The sequence below is a fragment of the Scleropages formosus genome, chromosome 15 (genome assembly GCF_900964775.1).
Source record: "Scleropages formosus chromosome 15, fSclFor1.1, whole genome shotgun sequence".
In the NCBI taxonomy this organism is placed as follows: Eukaryota; Metazoa; Chordata; class Actinopteri; order Osteoglossiformes; family Osteoglossidae; genus Scleropages; species Scleropages formosus.
In genome coordinates, this window is record NC_041820.1 from 26,009,390 (window position 1) to 26,028,680 (window position 19,291).

The following is a 19,291-nucleotide window of genomic DNA, read 5'->3' on the forward strand; positions in this document are numbered from 1 at the left end:
AGTCGGTCCTGCCGCTCCTGTATGGTTCAAATTTTAAGACCGTACCATAGTTGGTCTTAGAGGGGGAAATTAAATCAGAATGTTCTTTTTTAACTCATATTAAGGGGTAATTTATTAAAAATAGATTGTAAATTGTCTATTAAAGGTTATTCAAAGTAGGACATTTAAAAGCAATTTCGAAATGTTTAACAATGAACCTCAGGCAAATAGTGTGTGATTACGGGTTCTCCTGTTTAGATTCATGATGCCACAAAAACAAGGAAGCAAAATGAATCGACACGTTGAAACGGAAGGAGTGTCGGGGTAACGCGTTGTTGGACGGAACGTTGGTGTGTTTTCTCACATTTAGTTCTGCTTCTGTCTGTTTGGAACACGTTTGTGGTCCGACAGAGACCTGTAGGAATGGCGCGTTCGTCTGTGACTTCAAACTACTTGTTTTGTGCAAGTGCGGGACTGGCGGTTAGCAGCTAACACTAACAGTTCAGTTCAGTTGTACTCTCTCTCTCTCTCTCTCTCTCTCTCTAGTTCAGCGCGGTTAACAAAACGAGAGTGGGGTTACTCGTTAATAACATGTCAGTCATTTACTTAACTCAGTGTTGGTCAGAGCGAGTGGTCGGACAGTTTACTAGTAAGTGTGTCAGTCAGTGTTGGTACAGCGAGAGGTCGGACAGTTTACTGCAGTAAAAGTAAGTGTAACTCGTGTAGTGGTACACAGTGACGACAGTTTACTGTAGTAAGAGTAAGTGTGTTACTCACAGTGTAGTGTGAGTGTTGGAACAGCGAGGACAGTTTACTGTAGTAAAGTGGGTGTGTAACTCACAGTGTAGTGTCAGTGTTGGTCCAGCGAGGGGTCGGGCAGTTTACTATAGTAAGTGTGTTACTCACAGTGTAGTGTCAGTGTTGGTACAGCGAGGAGAGTTTACTGTAATAAGTGGGTGTGTAAGTCAGTGTAGTGTGGTACACAGTGATGACAGTTTACTGTAGTAAAAGTGGGTGTGTAAGTCAGTGTAGTGTGGTACACAGTGATGACAGTTACTGTAGTAAAAGTGGGTGTGTAAGTCAGTGTAGTGTGGTACACAGTGATGACAGTTTACTGTAGTAAAAGTGGGTGTGTAAGTCAGTGTAGTGTGGTACACAGTGATGACAGTTTACTGTAGTAAAAGTGGGTGTGTAAGTCAGTGTAGTGGGTACAGCGAGTGGATGACAGTTGACTATAGTAAGTGTGTTACTCGCAGTGTAGTGTCAGTGTTGGTACAGCGAGGGGTCGGACAGTTGACTATAGTAAGTGTGTTACTCGCAGTGTAGTGTCAGTGTTGGTACAGCGAGGACAGTTTACTGTAGTAAAGCGTGTTACTCACAGTGTAGTGTCAGTGTTGGTCCAGCGAGTGGTCGGACAGTTTACTGTAGTAAAAGTAAGTGTGTTATAGTGTCCTCTTTTGGTCGATCTAGTGGTGTGTCATTTTACTCCAGTAAGCGTATGATTACTGTAGTAACTTTCAGTTTTGACAGGTACAGAGGACGTCATGGTGGCGGCACAGCGAGGTTCCTGGCTCCTCAGTGGTGCCACAGTGGCCGCCGTCGCTGCGCTTTACCTGCCGTGTGTTCAGAAGGCAGTTCCTGGCGGAGACTCAGGTACAGTGTGTGCGGTGTGGACGGACACAGAATACAGCCTCACCTGTGCTGTGTGTGTGTCGTGTTTGTGCGGGAAAAGCACGTTTGCGCACCGCGACAGTTTAGTGAGTGGTGTAGCGACCAGATCCCTCACACTTTTCATCCTCGTGACTTTACGGGTGTTCGGGGGACGACCGGCGGCTCTGCGTACGTCACCGAAGCGCGACCGCGCAGCAAATATCGGCAGCAATTGTAATAATTACCGAAACACGAGCGCACGTCGCACGTTACGGTCGAGCCACGGCGATCCGCCGAGCGAGAAATCCTGCGTGCCGTTGTTTTTAACCCTTCTCTCGCCAGGGTTGCCGTGGCGAAGTGTTCCCGCGCGGGAAGCGTGCTCCTCGTTCGCTTATTGAACATATGTCGCCCGTCGATGGATATTGTACCTGGCTGCACACTGTTTCACACCTGTTAGGGCTGATTTCGCTAATCTGGTATTTGCTGCCACTTTAACAAATTTGAAAGCCCTCAATTTACAACCTAATCCTCGTGGCCTGCGGCGTGCCAGGACCCAGGCTGGAGCAGGGCTGTCTGAGGTGGACGGAGATTAGAGGCAGGCAGGCGAGCGCGCGCGTCCGTGTGTGTGCGCGTGGGGGAGGGGGGACCCACGTTGGGCCTCGACTCCTCCCTGCGGACAGGCCCAGCTGTCCACCCCAGCCTCGCGGGCCGCGTGGCCGGACCCTAGGCCCTGGGTGGGGGGGTGGGGGGTGGGGGGGGGCAGGGACATCGACGTCTTGCCCGTATCCGGAGTCCGTTACTACGTGTTAGGATGTCCTCCTGCAGGGTTACATCACCTCTTTGAAAATGCTCACGAAAACCTTTGATCTTCGCACATTTGCAAACTCCTTTCGGCCGTTAACTCTCTCGGGTACGTTCGCGACAGGGGCGGCGCTCTAGCGGTTTCGTCGTGACCGCCACCGGCCCGGTGGTCAGCAGGCTAACGTGGTCCCTCCGCTGGCTTTGCGTCGCGCTCCCGCCATGTCGTCAGTTTCTGCTCATCTCGTTGTGTTTTTGGGATGTCGTTAATATTTCTGTTTCGTATAAGCTGCCTAAAGTCTCCTTTTCTGTCGGTAACCTCCTAGCTCGCATCGCAGGCTCGCCTTGCTTGGCAGCATGGTTGGGCGGCATCGGAAAGCAGCACGCTCCCCCGGCAGCCCCCCCCTCGCCCCGTCTCAAACCGTAGTTCCTTCGCCTGCGATTATCACGCAGGAAGCATTATGCAGACGTTGGGAAGTAACTTTGCCACAAAGGAGGAGATAAGTCTGACAGAAAGTGAAGATTATGTTAATAGATATTTTCATTTATTTTTATTATTATTTTGCCGATGACAATGAGGTGACAGGGCCGGCGCGCGGGGGCCCTGACTTAATGCAGTCATTATGCAGAGGCGACGGCGACGGCGGTGGCGCTCGCGAGGAGCCGGCGGATTGCTCCCGTGTCGGGATTATCGGCGCGCGGGGAGGCCGATTAGGGCCGGTGGCGCGGAGGGGGCTGACAGTTGGACCGGGGGTGCGGCGCGCTCCTCGCCTCCTCGCCTCCCGCGTCGACGCCTATTATTGCTGTCGGCGACCGAGCGGCCTCGTCGCCCAAAACATCGAGATTCCCGTTCTTAGCTTAACTTAAATTGTCGAAAATCAACGTTTTCCAAGTGTCATTTAGCATTTATGTAGCGAAAGTAGAAAAGTGTTAAGTGGAAAAAATAATTACGGTTTGGAAATGTTCTGTTTACTTTGCTGATGCTTTTGTTGACGCAACACACACTTTTCAACGTGCGCTTGTTGTTTTGCTGGAGCGGTTCAGGCTCAAGTTGTCGTCCTTGAGCATCACGCCACCTGCTGTCTCTTACACGGAACTTGAAGTATGACATGACGCAGTGGGCATGGAACATCTGAGTTGTGTTTCAAGTGATCTTAAAGGGGGTTTGCTCATTGCCACTGTGTGTGTGTTGGCGGGGGAGGGGGGCTGGAGGTTTCATGCCCCCCCCCCACACACACACACACACACACACAGTGAGCCTTGCTGTACTGCCTGTAAATGCAGGTGAATGACAGGGATGTGGGCCGCTGTCAGAGCTGGACGTGACGCTGTGGAGAGACGCAGGGTGGCACTGCTGTGGTGGAATGGCTCTGCTAAAAAGGAAGGTGGGGGTGGCGGCTATCCTATCCCAGAGTGTTTAGGGACGGTCCAGGATGCGGGTCCTGATAGCGGACCGGGCGAGTGCGCCGCGCGGTCCTCCCGGTCTCGCTTCCCCCTGCCCTAATCTCTTTAGGTGTGCTGTGCCCCGAGTGGCTGAGCGCCCCTCGCAGGGGGAAGCTGTTGTCTAGGAATGGGAGCGTGGAAATGGCCGGATTATGCACAGGCTGGCGCCGGTGCCCTGGAACCACAAAGGCGCTTGGCTCTCGCGTGTCACCCCGGCACTCGCCGCTTTTCCTCTCTCGGAAAGGGGACGGCAGCCCCTCTCGCCGGGACCGTGGCACTTGGCCGTTCGCGTCCGTGTACGAGGCCTCCGGTTTTGCGCTTCCCCCCTCCCCTTGCTGCATAAGCACCTAGACATATTGAGAGCGCAAGGGGGGGGGGAGGAGGACACATGAAAAGGGCTTTTGAAAACATGGCAGTGGCGGGTGGTTATGCCGGGTGGAAGCGATTGAACGACTTTGAGCGCTGCTGACTGAAGAGGTTTTGCATATCAGAAGTGACCGAGGCGTTGTCGGAGTGCGTTCCGTTCCTGTTTAGCACGGAAAGGCCTCGAAACGTCCCGTTTCACATGCTGAGAGGATGCGGTGATTTCAGTTGGAAGGGGGAGTTTTTTTGTTTTCTTTTTGAAACACATACGTTGTTTAATGCGCCGCACGTGTCACGAGTCCTCACCCTGCTGGGGGGGGGCTTGAATAATCGATTTCTTAATGAGAGCGGCTCCGAGCGAGTCTGTCCCAGCACACCCTGCACCGTCTCACTCCAATCCCCTCCTCCTGTGTTTGTCTGACTATTCACTTACTAACTTGTTTATTTTTCTGCTCGTTTATATGTTTGGGTTCTTTACACGTGCATGTATGTATAGCAGTAGCGTAGTGGCTTGAGCTGCTGCCTTTGGGCCCAAAGGTTGCGGGTTCGAACCCTCCAGCTGTGCTACAACCGAGCAAGGTTCGGTTTGTTAATCACATTAATGTTTAATTTAGCCTTTCTTTATTTTCCAAATGTTTGCAAAGCGAACGTCGTCTGCGTTTCTGCAAGCAGATTCCTGCTCCGCTTGGCTGTATTTCTGCAGCACCGTGGATCTCATTAATCCAGCTTGCTTCCACAGTGTTTACAGCTGGTTTATGGGTTTCGTAAATGCTGGCGATCAGTAGCAAGACGACAGTGTTGTACATGTGTACGTGATGAATTGGCTGGCAGTGGTAGACGGCTCTGGAGGTGTTGCATTTCGTTTTCAGTAATTTGCCAGTAGAATTAATTATAATATTGCTATGCGTTAATAATAGACGACGAAACGATAAAAGGGTGTACCCTGCCCTGCGTCCTGCGTTTCCAAGAGGAGCCCTGCGCCACTGCAGCCTCACAAAGGCCAAGAGCTTGATGAAATTGGGCTAAATAGAAGTCTTATGTCTTTCGCTGGTTGTGATGTAGTGGAAGAATTTAGAAACACGTTGAGGTGAGGACAGACTTGCAGTCCCAACTCTTATTTGTAATCGGAGGTTCTGTTTCCACGGTCCTGTCATGTCAACTTCGCTGTAAGCTACACATGTCCTTAAATAAGATGAACCATAACGATATATGAACAGTTTGCATAAAATCTGTGTTATATAATGGGCTTGGTTATTTTCTTTTTCGCTAATTTCACACATTCATGGTAAAATGATCATAAAATCTTTTGTCTTTCGCTTTTAATTTTCACTGGTACCAGAACATTTTTTTTTTTCCTGCTCCCTTTTTTCTTTTTCCTTTTAAAAAAAAAAAAAAAAAAAAGCTAATTGAATCACGGCTGAAGAGTTTTATAAACAAACGAGCCTGCTGGCCGTGTGGCAGTGCGGTCGGTCAATGTTATCACAGAGTGGAAGGAGCGATCGCTGTTAGACTTCACCATCGAATGTCAGCACTGGAAAATGACAACATAAGGATGATGGGTTGGCTGTCTTAAGTTCATCCGCTCATAAGTCGCATAGATCGTAACTCGAGAACTACCTGCAACTGTGACCAAGCTGACCAGGAGACGCTGTAGGGTGGCCTCTGCCCTTGGGTAGCTTCGGGAGACTGGGTCCGATGGTCTGATGCATTCCTGGAAGGACTGGACGTTTGGAGAGGTCTATAGGACGGGAACATGGGTGTCCTCTGTGCTGGCACGGTGTTGCGGTGCTATAGAAGGGTGGGGTCCGTACACTTACACTCGGCGCTAGAACCGGGAGGGGGGGTGCGGTGAGTCGGGGGCGCAAGAAGCGAGTTGGGGAGATGACGAGCGTGCCACTTAGGAGATGTCACGCTGGGAAGATTTTCAGGTTTTGATCCGAGTAAATTAATGCAAAACCCCAGTGCAAGTATTTGGACTGGGAAAACTTTGGAAGGGACTCATCTCCTATTAGTAATTATTGGGTTTACATTAATTTTGCTCTCTATTTTCTTCCACAGGAGAGCTGATCACGGCTGCTTGCGAGCTGGGGGTAAGCATTAGCTGTATTGTTTAATCAATTCACTCATTAACTCTTATAAGCATTAACGAAGTTTAATTAAGCATGGGCAAAAAGCAGATTAATTTACTTTCAGAGCACAGGTTTTTTCTTTTCTATACACTTTTTACGAAGTTAAAAGTACAGAATGCCATAATTTGCAACCCGTTTTTCAAATCCAATTAAAGTCAATGGTAAAGTGATGGCTTTGTAAGCTTTGCCTTATGTACGGTATAAGGCTTATTATATTCCCCCCCTTTTTGTGTGTGTGTATGTGTGTGTGTGCGTAAGCCGCAAAGAATGAACTAAATCGGGTTAACAGTTCTAATAAGTTTTATTATTTAATAAAGTTTATTACGCCGCTGTGATCCTTTTAGGGAGTCTGCGTCAGTGCCACTATGCCAGTAATCCTGCTGCAGTCCGTGTGGCCCGCTCGTCTCGCTCAAGGCTTCCCCCCGGACCTCCTCCGGACCCCACCCCCCTTCGACTTCCCCGGCCCCAGGCCTCCGGCCAGCCACCCGTTTCCCCGCCCCTTGCTAGCACCCCAGAGGCAGCACCCTCTCTCCGGGGCCCCGTGCAGCAGTGCATCTCCCGGCATTGGTCTTCCCGCGTCCGTCTGTCCCTCTTTGCCGTGTACCTCCATCCTGGTTCGGCTCGCCATGTCGCTGCTGGCCTGCCTGACCTTGACCATCTGTTTCCCCAAACTGTCCCCCTTCTTGCTTCCTTACTTTGCGCTGCCGCAGCCGTCCCTTTCCCCAGGCAGTGCTCTTGTCTCCGTGCCGCATCCCAGTGTTCCCCTGGCCAGGCGCTATTGGTAGGACTTGGGCCTGAGCCGAACCCTTGTCTTCCGGTATCGTGGTGCTCGCTTCGCTGCTGTACCAGCCCTGGCCTACTCCCTCTGGGGGCCTGCCCAGCCTTATCGGTGCCGCGGATGAGCTTGTGCTTAATAACCAGGTCTTATCAGTCCCGAGAAGACTTAGGCGCTAATTGCTGCGATCGCTGCCGTCCCGGGTGATGGGGCTCAGAGGCGGAGCTATACTGGCAGGGAGCTTCGCTGGCACCACGCGCCCCCTCCCTCCCTGGGCAGTCGGGGGGAGGCAGTTGGGCTCGGCCGACCCTGCCATGGGTGGGGAAGGAGGATGAGTGTGGAGCAATGGAGTAACGGGCAAGTCACCGAGCGGTCAGGGCCCTGGCCAGCGCTGCCCCCCTGGGTGCCCACACATGCCAGAGACGGTGCCCTGGCACTTGTCTCCTCGGAAAGACAGTAATTAAAATTACAGGCTTTTAATTACATTTCGCTTCCTCCCTTTCATCCTCCCCTGCTCCGCCTGTGCGTCAATGTCCTCGTCTGTTTTATCATCGTTCTGCTTCCACGTTTTTTTTTTTTTTTTTTTTTTTCTCCTGTCTTTCGTCCTTTTCCCGCACTCTCACTGTTCACCTCTGTTGGGACTCTCTGCGGGCCTCTGCCGGACCCTCTCTGTTTTCATTCTCTGTATTTCTGTCCTGCTTCTTTTCGTCTCTCTTTCTCTCCCTTCGTCTTTTGTCTCCCTCCGGCAGCACTGACGGTGTTCTCTCTTGCTTGCAGGTGGCGCATCCCCCAGGTTACCCTCTCTTCACTCTGCTGTCCAGCCTGGCGATGACTTTCTTGCCCTCCGTTTCCCCCGCCCACAGTGTCAACCTTCTGAGTGGTCTGCTGGGATCGATGGCGAGTGGCACCCTATGCTTTACTGTGTGCAGGTACGGGGAGGGGGGAACTGTACTTGAGAGCTTCACCGATGGGACTGACTTTAAGAAGCATCAAGTATATGACCTTGTCAGTTGTCAAGCTGCTGTGACACAATTTTTTGAGTGGCACAATAGCCTCATAGAACGAAGTCTGGGCCTAAAACTGTGTCCAGGTGGATGAAGATCTCCACCAGAAGTGTACAAATTGAAAGTCTGATTTGTTTCCTTGGACAAGACATGGCCCAAATGACACCTTTCAGTATCTACTGTGCTGATTGCAAAAATATTAAATTATTTCAAATTATAGTCAAATTAAGCTTTTAAATAGGTTCTTCCTTTCTCGCCTGCTTAGCATAATTGAGAAGTGTCCTTGGGAGGGTGAACGCTGGTTGTTTGCGCTTAGCAAATGGCAGAGTGCTGGATACCAACTAGATGACGGCCTGCTCCAGGGGAAGAGCTCAGGTGGATCTTTCCTCTGCCAACTGCTGTCTCTCTCTGCCTTTGTGGATTCTCTGCCCTCCTTCTCTTTGCTCAGTGTTTCCCTCTCTTCATGTGATATATCTGGGGAGCTGGGAGGGTGGGGGTGCCAAGGAGGAGGCGTACGCAGCGGTGAAGCTGATACGGTTATCTCCCGAGACCGCGACCCCTGGTTCTCAACTCAATTTCCTGTTAATCCCCCCCGACCTGGAAGTTATTTATCCAGTTAACCTTCGTGCTCCCCACGGGGTGGACGGTTGCAGGTCAGTCGAGTGTAGAGGAAGGAGGAGAATCCATACCATTGACATCGCCAGGACCTTGAACGGCCAGAGAGTGAGCGTGCTTAAACAGGCCCGCTCAGGTAGCAGCTCTGTACTCAGATACAGCACACATTACCGTGTCTTTGCTGCATGAAGGACTTCAGCTCAGAGTGTAACCAGGCAGAATCGATGAAGATCAATACTTTTCTTTGTGTGGCGGCAGAGACGCCAGCTGATCCCCTCTATTTTACTGACCTCTGCTCTGTGACCTTGCTTTGCCCTTCCTGTCTGCTTGCTGAGAATGCATTAGTGTGGGGATGTGACGGACTAATTCTGGCTAAAGTCTGCTCTTCGATCGTACTTTTGCTTTTTTGGAAGTACACCCATTCCTCCGCTTACAAACCTGATTTGTTCTTGGAAAGCCGTTTGGCAAGCATCTGTAAATCAAAACGACCTATACTGTTACTTCTTAGGGGATAATTCCATCTCATTCCAAGCAGGACACAGGAACATCAAAAAATTTCACCAGACAATACAATTATCAATGACCGTTTAATATTTTGTTAATAAAACACAGTACTGTACATACAACTGTGCATGTACAGTGAAGACAAAGGATTGAATATTACACAAAAATTTTCCAAATATAAAAGATTTTCAATATTGTATTATAAATCACCATAAGCATAAACAACCATGTTAACTAGTATTCTAGCTAAAGAATATTTAGAGACAAGAAGCCGATTCAGATTAGTTTTAACAGCACAAGCAGTCACTGTGAGGTAGCATTTGATATGACATTCATTCCCACAATGCTCAACGGCAAAGAGACGTAAACAGTGCGCTGAGTGATGCCAGTTCAAAACAGAGCACTGGATGAAGATGAAATTTGCCCAGTATGCCAACGAAAGTGTTCGTATCTATGAAATATAAATTTAAATTTGCAATGTGAAATTCAAAAGTGTAGAAATCAAGGGATCGATGCAGAAGTTGCAGCTCATCACATCGCCTTCAAATTTTAGGCTCAATATGGATGGATATGCAGGATATTGTGTTAGTGCATATGTGATGGACATTTAGGACATTAGGAAGGAAGGAGTAGAATACCAGCAGATGCAGCATTGGTGTTTTGTTGTGCGTTTATGGACTGAGCTGATGGTCCAGATTGCCCTCAACATTCTGCAGCTGCCCCTGTGTTTGTCTGGGGCCTCCAATCCTGAATTAGTGTGTTTCCTGAAGTTCCCTTCAGGGCCTCCTGGGACCAGTGGTGCAGGATCACACCAAGCGAGTGTTTCCAAACTGCCCTTGGAGGCTCAAAGGGTCACGTATCTTAACTGCAGCTGCTGCATATTTACAGTCATACTGTGAGAAATGCCCATTCGGGTTGCGAGAATTTAATTGGACTTTGTGAAGTTTTCCGACAGCTGAGTGGTGCTAGACCAGCGCTATCGTGTGGTCATCTTCACAGTTACAGTTTGGCTTGTGCTGTGTTGTTCTCAACCTTCATTAGTCGTGGATATCGGTGATCATGCACCTGTAATTATATTTACCGTATTTCTCCTATTTGATGCTCCCGCTCTAATAATAGCGCCCCCGCCCGATAAGCCAGGGTGCGGCTAATATTTTTCTGCTGATTATGTTGATTTTTAATATCCTTGTGCACATATATGTAAAACTTTAGCTTCTTGAAAATGATCAATGATTAAACCTTAGTTTAGAGAACGCAGTTTTCTTTTTAACAACTACAACGGATTTCAAGCTGTCTGGCCAAAAAAATCAATGCGGACGCCTACATCTAATGTTCGTCGCTGTCAATGTCGGCGACTCGGACCCCACATTGGTTGTGCCTCAAACCAGTTTATCAGAACAGTTTCAATATCTTGATATCTGACGGGCCGACCAGCTCTTGACTTTCTCTTCTCAGATTTAGATGCGTTTTGTAATCGTGTCTTGTTCTGGCACTGATCTTGCACTCGCCGACGGTGAACATTGAAAGCTTTTGCGGCGAAATGTTTTCCTTTTTCTTCAGCAACTGCAATAACCTTCAACTTAAAAGCAGCTGTGTACGACTTTTTGCATATTTAACCCGCGTTTACAAAATGACGTCACTCAGGCCGCATGGTTACCACGTGCCACATGCTAGGGAGAATTAGGCAAACTTCATAGTTTGCACAATCAGGCCTCAAATAGACGCGCCCTGCCCGTAATTTGCGACGTGCCCAGGCGCGATAATTAGGAGAAATACGGTATGCATTTAGGTGATGCTCTTCCCCAAAGCGACTCACAATGTTGAGGTATTCACAGTTATTTACCCATTTATACAGCTGGGCAATTTTACTGGAGCAACTTAGGGTAAGTACCTTGCTCAAGGGTACTACCACCGGAGGTGGGGATCGAACCTGCAACCTTTGGATCCAAAGGCAGTAGCTCTAACCACAGCTGTCCGGATTGTCGGAACTTATTCGCTGAATGCATTGTTTATTTCCGTTGTTTGTGTACTCCGTGTAATAGCTGCAAAAGTGCTGAATGAGCACAACTGGACAGCTGTACAGTATTATAGTAATTAATGAATGGAATCTGCCTTGTTATGTTTTGTTATAAAAACTAATGTGAAGTGCTGAAATACTTGTGTTCGCTTTTGTGGGGTGCCGTGATATTTAGCATAAGTTGCGGTCAGTTTTGGCGCTTAAGATTTTTCACCATTGAAACGAATGATTATTACATCTTTATGAGAATTCACCTTACAAAAGGTTTTTTAGGAACTTATTGCCTTTGTGAGGTGGGCGAGCACTGTAGTTGTCTTAGTAATTGCGAATTATGGCTGTTAGCGGTGAAAGAAGAGTGATGTTGGGCTGAGCCATGTGTCTTGCTTGTGGCAGCTGCTGTGGACCAGTTTCTACTTCCTGTGAATGAAAGGCACACGGCAGTAAGCTGCGATGAAGAGGTCAGAGGTCAAGGACACCTGCTGCAATGGGACGGGGACAGGAACAGGAGAGGAAGTGTGCACTGTGGGGGCTGGCCCACGTCCCAGGCTGCAGCCAGAGCACCTGCCCCTCGGCAGGGCTACCTGCAGGCTGCCAGCCGTGGCCACAGAGTTTCTTCAGCTGACCCGAGTGGACTCGTAGGCAATATTGCTCCTAACAGTGCCAGGCACTTCCAGTTTGTCCTGCTTTTCCTCCTCAGCAGCTTCTTTGGATAATAGTTGTCACCACCCATCATTCCACCCGTTTTCCATCACATTACTTTTACATTTATTCATTTAGCATTTCTCAAGAATTTGGTACAATGATTTTTTCCACTGTGGTTTTGCTTCCAGCTTTGTTATTGGTGACTTGCTAAATACACTACACTAAACTCCATAAAACCATTCACCTGTTTATACAGCACAGCAAGGTAACACACCGACGCACAAACGCACGCTAAGGGCAATGTAGAGTCACCGGTTCACCTGAAATACATATGTCTTGAGTATCACCTAGAAACTTTAACTCCTGCAGTTGGCAAAGCTTTAGCTCCACACACATACAGGATGTCAAATTTACCTCCATCTGTTATATGCACTACAACACGAACCGTAGTAATAACTACGTCTTATATGACATTATTTTGCAATGTGTGTCCATTGCAGGCCATCCTGTCATTTGCACTCAGATTTGAGCTTCTTGAATAGTCAGTGTCCAAATGTCCTTCAAATGCTTAGTTATTAGAAATGTATATGCATTCATTTCCTTTCTTTTACTTTAGAAGACACTAAAAAGACCTGTCATAGTATCTGCAAAATTCCCATCCTTAGGTCTTCGCTGGTGCAGAATTAATAATTTGGGATTAGGAATGAGGGATTAGAAATGCCTGTCTTTTTACAGTTAAAAACAAACACTGGTCCTAATGTGCATACACTGGACACACAGAGAAGGTGCATCACATGACTGTCTGCCTACAGCCTCCTCAGGTTGCTCAACACTGGGAAGTCAAAGCCAAGGGCATTAACCTAAAGTCCCATCCAGATGTCCATGTTGCCCTGTAACTCCTATCAGTATGCCACAAACTTACTGTACTTGCTAAGCACTACAATGGGTCAATGATTAGTAATCAGACACTGTTAAATGATTTGCTCTATATTTGATGGCTATTTAGTGATTAATAAATATGATTGAATTACCCTGAAAAACTAAAAGGTGAAACAGCACAAAATAACACATTTGCAGTTGTGAGCAAATGTTTGTGAATCCTTTGCAATTTTCTTGCATGATTGTCTCCCAAAATGTGGTGTGATCTTCATCAAAATAATACACCTGCATTTTCACTGCTGTATCTTGATTACACAGTCAAGGTCATTGATGGAAAAAGTGTGGTTAAGCCCTCATATTCAATAACAAATGGAACCTTTTTTTTTTTTTTTTTGCAATAACCTCAACAAAACACTTTCTGCTGCTGCTGCTCAGACCTGTGCAGGGATTAGGAGTTATTTTGCAGCATTCCTCTACATATATTTTTCTAATTTATGTACATTTTTTGGGATGTCTTGCTTGAATGGCCTGCTTCAGATCACACAGCATGTCAGTGGAATTGAGGTCAGGAATCTTAATTGGCCATTCAGAATCTTTCATTTGAGCCACTCTGTTGGTTATTTACTCCTGTGTTTTGGATCATTTTCATGTTGCATGACCCAACTTCTTTTCAGAGAGTAGACAAACACCCAGATTTTATGCTGTAGAATTTCCTGATACAACTTGGAATTCATTGGTCCCTCAATGACTGAAAGCTGTCCAGGTGCTGAGGCAACAGAGCAGCCTCACATCATTATCCTCCCTCCACCATGCTTCACTAGTGGAATGAGGTTTTGGTGTTGGTGTGCGAGGTTTTAGTGTTGGTGTGCAAAGTTTTGTTTTCTCTAGACATAAGCCTGGGCATTTTTACCAAAAGCTCAGCATTTGTTATCTGTCCATTATTTTGTTCTTTAGCAAATTTGAGGTGGACAGCAATGTTTTTTGAAGAGCAGTGATTTCTTCCCTGGCATTATTCTTCTCAAGTGTTTTTATTATCATAGTCATGAACACAGATGTTATCAAGGGAAAGAGATGCCTGAAGATCCTCAGCTGGCACCCAGATGCATCACTTTTTGACGGCATGCCCCATGCACTGATGGACACACTCCTAGGGAGAAGAGCAACAGTACAGAATTTCTTCCATTTGAAAACTATTTGCCTGACCGTGGACTGATGGAGGACCAAGTCCTTAGAAGTCCTTGTCTCACCCTTTCCAGTCCTATGAGCTTCATCAACTCATTTGATGTCTTCAAATCTTTTTAGATCAGACCATATTGCACTTAAAAAGCATTCTGTTGTGAAGACACACACGCACACACAGTGGCTGAAACCGCTTGTCCCGAGTGGGGTTGCGGCAAACTGGACCCTAACCTGGCAATACAGGGCGTAAGGCTGGAGGTGGAGAGGGCACATCCAGGACGGGATGCCAGTCTATCGCAAGGCACCCCAAGCAGGACTTGAACCCCAGACCCACCAGAGAGCAGGCCCCAGCCAAGGCCGCTGCACCACCGCGCCCCCCCCCCCCCCCTTCTGTTGTGAAGAGCAGGTATCAAGTTGTGTGGTCCCTTTATATAACAGGGAAAGTCAAAGCCTTACTTGAATTGAATGAAATGACTAAATCAGTTATTGGAATACCTGATTCTGATTACTTCCATTTGAAGATGTTATATTCCTTGAGGTTCACATACTTTTTCCCAATCAGTGACCTTAATTGTTTGATCAATAAAGATGTTATGGGTGGTGTTTGTTAAATAGCTATATATTATTATGATTTAGATCAGTTCACATTCATACACCATTCAGATTATTCCAAAAGGTTCACAAACTTTCTTCTTTTTTTTTTGGCAGTTTGTGTCTTTGTTATAAAACAGTGAGTGTGATATAAATAAATCGGACTTATTACTGCACTTAGGCCAGGCTCAATGGACGGTAACGGGTGCTGTCCACAGAGCTATGGACCTCATTTAAATCACGTTGCTCTGTTCATAATCTCCAAATGCACTAAGATCCAATTTTGAATTTGTAAAAAGAAAAAAGTCATTACCGGAAACCCTGGCATCCCTCTGTTGATGGTGTAGCAGAGGAAGATAGCATTTCAGACTGAGTGCCCAGTCACACCCCGTAAGCTTTTAAGTACAGGCTTACATGGGGTTTAGACTTTTTCCCCTCTTTTTAATCTATATTCCTAAAATTAAAAGTCAAACATAACATGCAGGTTTTTTTTTTCTTTTCCTGTTTCATTCTGGGCTAGGCCATTTACCGCCATTGAATTGGCAGACTTAGGACCACTGTGTGTGTGGTGGAAAGGGTGCTAGTTCCGGAATGACACCCCCCAACAGACACACACACACATTTCAGTGTTTGGCACGGGGACCTCAGGTGTTGCGTGGTGTACCCAGCGGGACCGCCACAATGGCATACCATCCCCCAGCAGGGGCCTCTGCCCACCGTGACTGTCCTCAGACTGGCGTGGTCATCATGCGCCAAGGCAGACCAGTCCGCACGCCCCACGCCCTCTGCTCATTCTGGGCACGGCACCGAGGAGAGCGTCCACTCTCAGGGTGACCAGGCCTGTTTACCTGCTTCGTCTGCTCCTGTCATCACGCATCTGCTTTTTTCCTCACCTGATAATTCTTAATGGTCTCACCAAAGCCATCCTGTTATATTCCTTTGTAATGTTTGTAACTGTGTGAGGATAAGTTTTAATACTGAACTTTCATATTACAGCTCTGACTTATTTTTGCACTGCATTGCAGTTTGACTGTTTCACTGCAGATCCCATCCACCTGAGTTTGTGAAATGTAGGAATGCAAGATTTTTCTTAATGTTATCTTTAGTTGATGTCTCTTCAAAGGTGTGTGTATATCTATATATGCACACAGTGCTCTTAGAAAGTATTCAGACTGCTTTACTCCTCCCCCCCCATATTTTTGATGCAGCCTTATGGTAAAATTGAAATTAATTTTTCCCTTAGTCTACACTTAACATCCCATGATAAGAAAGCAAAAACAGGATTTTAGAATTTTTTGCAAGTTTATTAAAAATAAAAAACTGAAATATCACACTGATAGAAGTATTCAGACCCTTAGTCCTTATTTGAAGCACCATTGGGAGTAATTACAAGCTCGAGTCTTCTTGGGTATGACATCACAAGCTTTGTACAGCTCAATTTGGGGATCTTTTGCCATTCTTCTCAATCTCTGTCAGATTGGATAGCTACTTTATGTCTGTCCAGTAATGTTCAATTGGGTTCAAGTCCAGGCTCTGGCTGGACCATTCAAGGGCATTCACAGAGTTGTCCTTAAACCACTCCTGTGTTGTCTTTGCTTTGTGCTTAGGGCCATTGTCCTGTTGGAAGGTGAACCTTTGGCCCAGTCTGAGATCCAGAGTGCTCTGGAGCAGGTTATCTCTGTACTTTGCTCCATTCAGCATTCTCTCAACCCTGACTAGTCCCCCAGTACCTGCTGCTGAAGAACAACCCCTCAAGATGATGCTGCCACCACCATGCTTCACTCTTGGGATGGTATTGTGCAGGTGATGAGTGGTGCTTGGTTTTCTCCAAACATGATGCTTTGAATTGAGGCCAGTTCAGTTTTGGTTTCATCAAACTTATATCTAGTTTCTCACAGTCTGAGAGTCCTTTAGCTGCCTTTTTGCAAACTCCAAGCGGGCTTTTATCATCTTTTACTGAGGAGAGGCTTCTTCTGGCCTCTCTGCCATAAAGTCCAGATCAGTGGAGTGTTGCAATGATGGTTGTCCTTCTCAAAGTTTTGCTCATCTCCACGCAGGATCTTTAGAGCTCAGCCAGATTGACTGTTGAGTTCTTGGTCACCTCTCTTACCAAGGCTCTATCCCCGATTTCTCTTCTTGGCCAGGCAGGCAGCTCTAGGAAGAGTTGTGGTGGTTCCAGGCTTCTTTCATTTAAATATTATAGAGGCCACAGTACTCTTTGGAACCTTCAATGCTGCCAAAATTTTTTTGTAGCTCCCTAGATCTGTGCCTTGACACAGTCCTGTGCCTAAGCTTTGCAGGCAATTTCTTTGACCCCATAGTTGGGCTTTTGCTCTGATTCTCATTGTCAGCTGTGGGACCTTATATAGATAGGTATGTGCCTTAACAAATCATGTCCAATCAGTTGAATTTACCATAGGTGGACTTCAAGGGGTAGAAGCATTTCATAGATGATCAGTAAAAATGAGGTGCAGCTGAGCTAAATTTCAACTGTCATAGCAAAGGGTCTGAATACTTATGTTGATGTCATATTTCAGTTTTTTTTATATTTAATAAATTTACAAAAATTTCTAAAGTCCTGTTTTTTTTTCTTTTTCCTTTTTCCATTATGGAGTATTGAGTAAGTATTGAGTAGAGGTTGATGAGGGGAAAAATGAATATAAAAGAATTTAGCATAAGGCTGTGACATAAAAAATATGGAAAATATACATACAGTGCTGCTTGAAAGTATGTGAAGCCAATAGGGATGGTCATTATTCATTCATTCATTCATTCATTCATCTTCCTCCGCTATCCGGGGCCGGGTCGCGGGGGCAGCAGTCCGAGCAGAGTCCTCCAGACTTCCTTCTCCCCGCACACCTCCTCCAGTTCCTCTGGGGAAACCCCAAGGCGTTCCCAGGCCAGCCGGGAGACATAGTCTCTCCAACATGTCCTGGGTCTGCCCTGAGGCCTCCTCCCAGTGGGACATGCCCGGAACACCTCACCAGGGAGGCGTCCAGGAGGCATCCGGAACAGATGCCCGAGCCACCTCAACTGGCTCCTCTCGATGCGGAGGAGCAACGGCTCTACTCCGAGCTCCTCCCGGGTGACCGAGCTCCTCACCCTATCCCTAAGGGTGCGCCCAGCCACTCTGCGGAGGAAACTCATTTCTGCCGCTTGTATCCGCAATCTCATTCTTTCGGTCATGATCCAGAGTTCATGACCATAGGTGAGGGTAGGAACGTAGATCGACCGGTAAATTGAGAGCTTCGCCTTACGACTCGGCTCCCTCTTCACCACAATAGACCGGTACAATGACCGCATTACTGCGGATGCTGCACTGATCCGTCTGTCAACCTGCCGCTCCATTTTTCCCCCACTCGTGAACAAGACCCCGAGATACTTAAATTCCTCCACTTGAGGGAGCAACTCCCCCCTAACCCAGAGGGGGCAATCCACCTTTTTCCGACTGAGAACCATGGCCTCGGATTTGGAGGTGCTGATTCTCATCCCCGCCGCTTCGCACTCGGCTGCAAACCTCCCCAGTGCACGCTGCAAGTCTTGACTTGATGAAGCCAACAGGACCACATCGTCCGCAAAAAGCAGAGACGAGATCTCGCGGTCACCAAAACAGACACCCTCCGTTCCCTGGCTGCGCCTAGAAATTCTGTCCATGAAGATAATGAACAGAATCGGTGACAAAGGGCAGCCCTGGCGGAGTCCAGCATGCACCGGGAACAGGTCTGACTTACTGTCGGCAATGCGAACCAAGCTCCTGCTCCGGTCATACAGGGAACGAACAGCCCGTAACAGCGAGCCCCGAACCTCATAATCCCGAAGCACCTCCCACAGGATGCCACGAGGGACACGGTCGAATGCCTTCTCCAGGTCCACAAAACACATATGGACTGGTTGGGCAAACTCCCACGAACCCTCCAGCACCCTAGTGAGGGTATAGAGCTGGCCCAGTGTTCCACGGCCAGGGCGAAAACCGCATTGCTCCTCCTGAATCCGAGGTTTGACTATCGGTCGGATTCTCCTTTCCAGTACCCTGGCATAGACTTTCCCAGGGAGGCTAAGGAGTGTGATCCCCCTGTAGTTGGAACACAATCTCCGGTCCCCCTTCTTAAAAAGAGGGACCACCACCCCGGTCTGCCAGTCCAGAGGCACCGTTTCCGAACTCCACGCGATGCTGCAGAGGCGTGTCAGCCAAGACAGCCCCACAACATCCAGAGACTTGAGAAACTCGGGGTGGATCTCTTCCACTCCCAGAGCCTTGCCACCGAGGAGTTTTTTTGACTACCTCAGCAACTTCAGCCAGGGTAATGGACGAGTCCCCCTCCGAGTCCCCAGCCTCAGCTTCCTCTACGGAAGGCGTGTCGGAGGGATTGAGGAGATCCTCAAAGTACTCCTTCCACCACCCGAGGACATCCTCAGCTGAGGTCAGCAGCGCACCACTTCCATTGTAAACAGTGTTTGTGGAACACCGCTTCCCCCCTCTGAGTCGCCGGACGGTTTGCCAGAATCTCTTTGAGGCCGACCGAAAGTCTTCCTCCATGGCCTCACCGAACTCCTCCCAAGCCCGAGTTTTTGCCGCGGCGACTGCCAGAGCCACGCTCCGTTTGGCCTGTCAGTACCCATCAGCTGCTTCAGGAGTCCCATGAGCCAGCCAGGCCCGATAGAACTCCTTCTTCAGCTTGACGGCATCCCTTACCTCCGGTGTCCACTACCGTGTTCGGGGATT

General features: G+C 47.9%; 1 protein-coding gene across 5 annotated transcripts in view; it reads left to right on the forward strand.

Moving 5' to 3' along the window:
• The first annotated feature begins 262 nt into the window (after positions 1-262).
• Positions 263-19,291, forward strand: part of LOC108941446 (transmembrane protein 260-like) — a 40,074-nt gene continuing 21,045 nt past the window's right edge. The window contains exons 1-4 of one of the 5 annotated variants that reach the window (XM_029258583.1): positions 263-329; positions 1,510-1,632; positions 6,292-6,323; positions 7,915-8,066. In XM_029258583.1, coding sequence (XP_029114416.1) covers positions 1,524-1,632; positions 6,292-6,323; positions 7,915-8,066 — 293 coding nt within the window. In that variant the 5' untranslated portion in view covers positions 263-329; positions 1,510-1,523. Of the gene's footprint in view, positions 480-1,246; positions 1,413-1,509; positions 1,633-6,291; positions 6,324-7,914; positions 8,067-19,291 lie in introns of those variants that run through there. The other 4 variants (XM_029258584.1, XM_029258586.1, XM_029258585.1 and 1 more) reach the window with 4 other exon arrangements.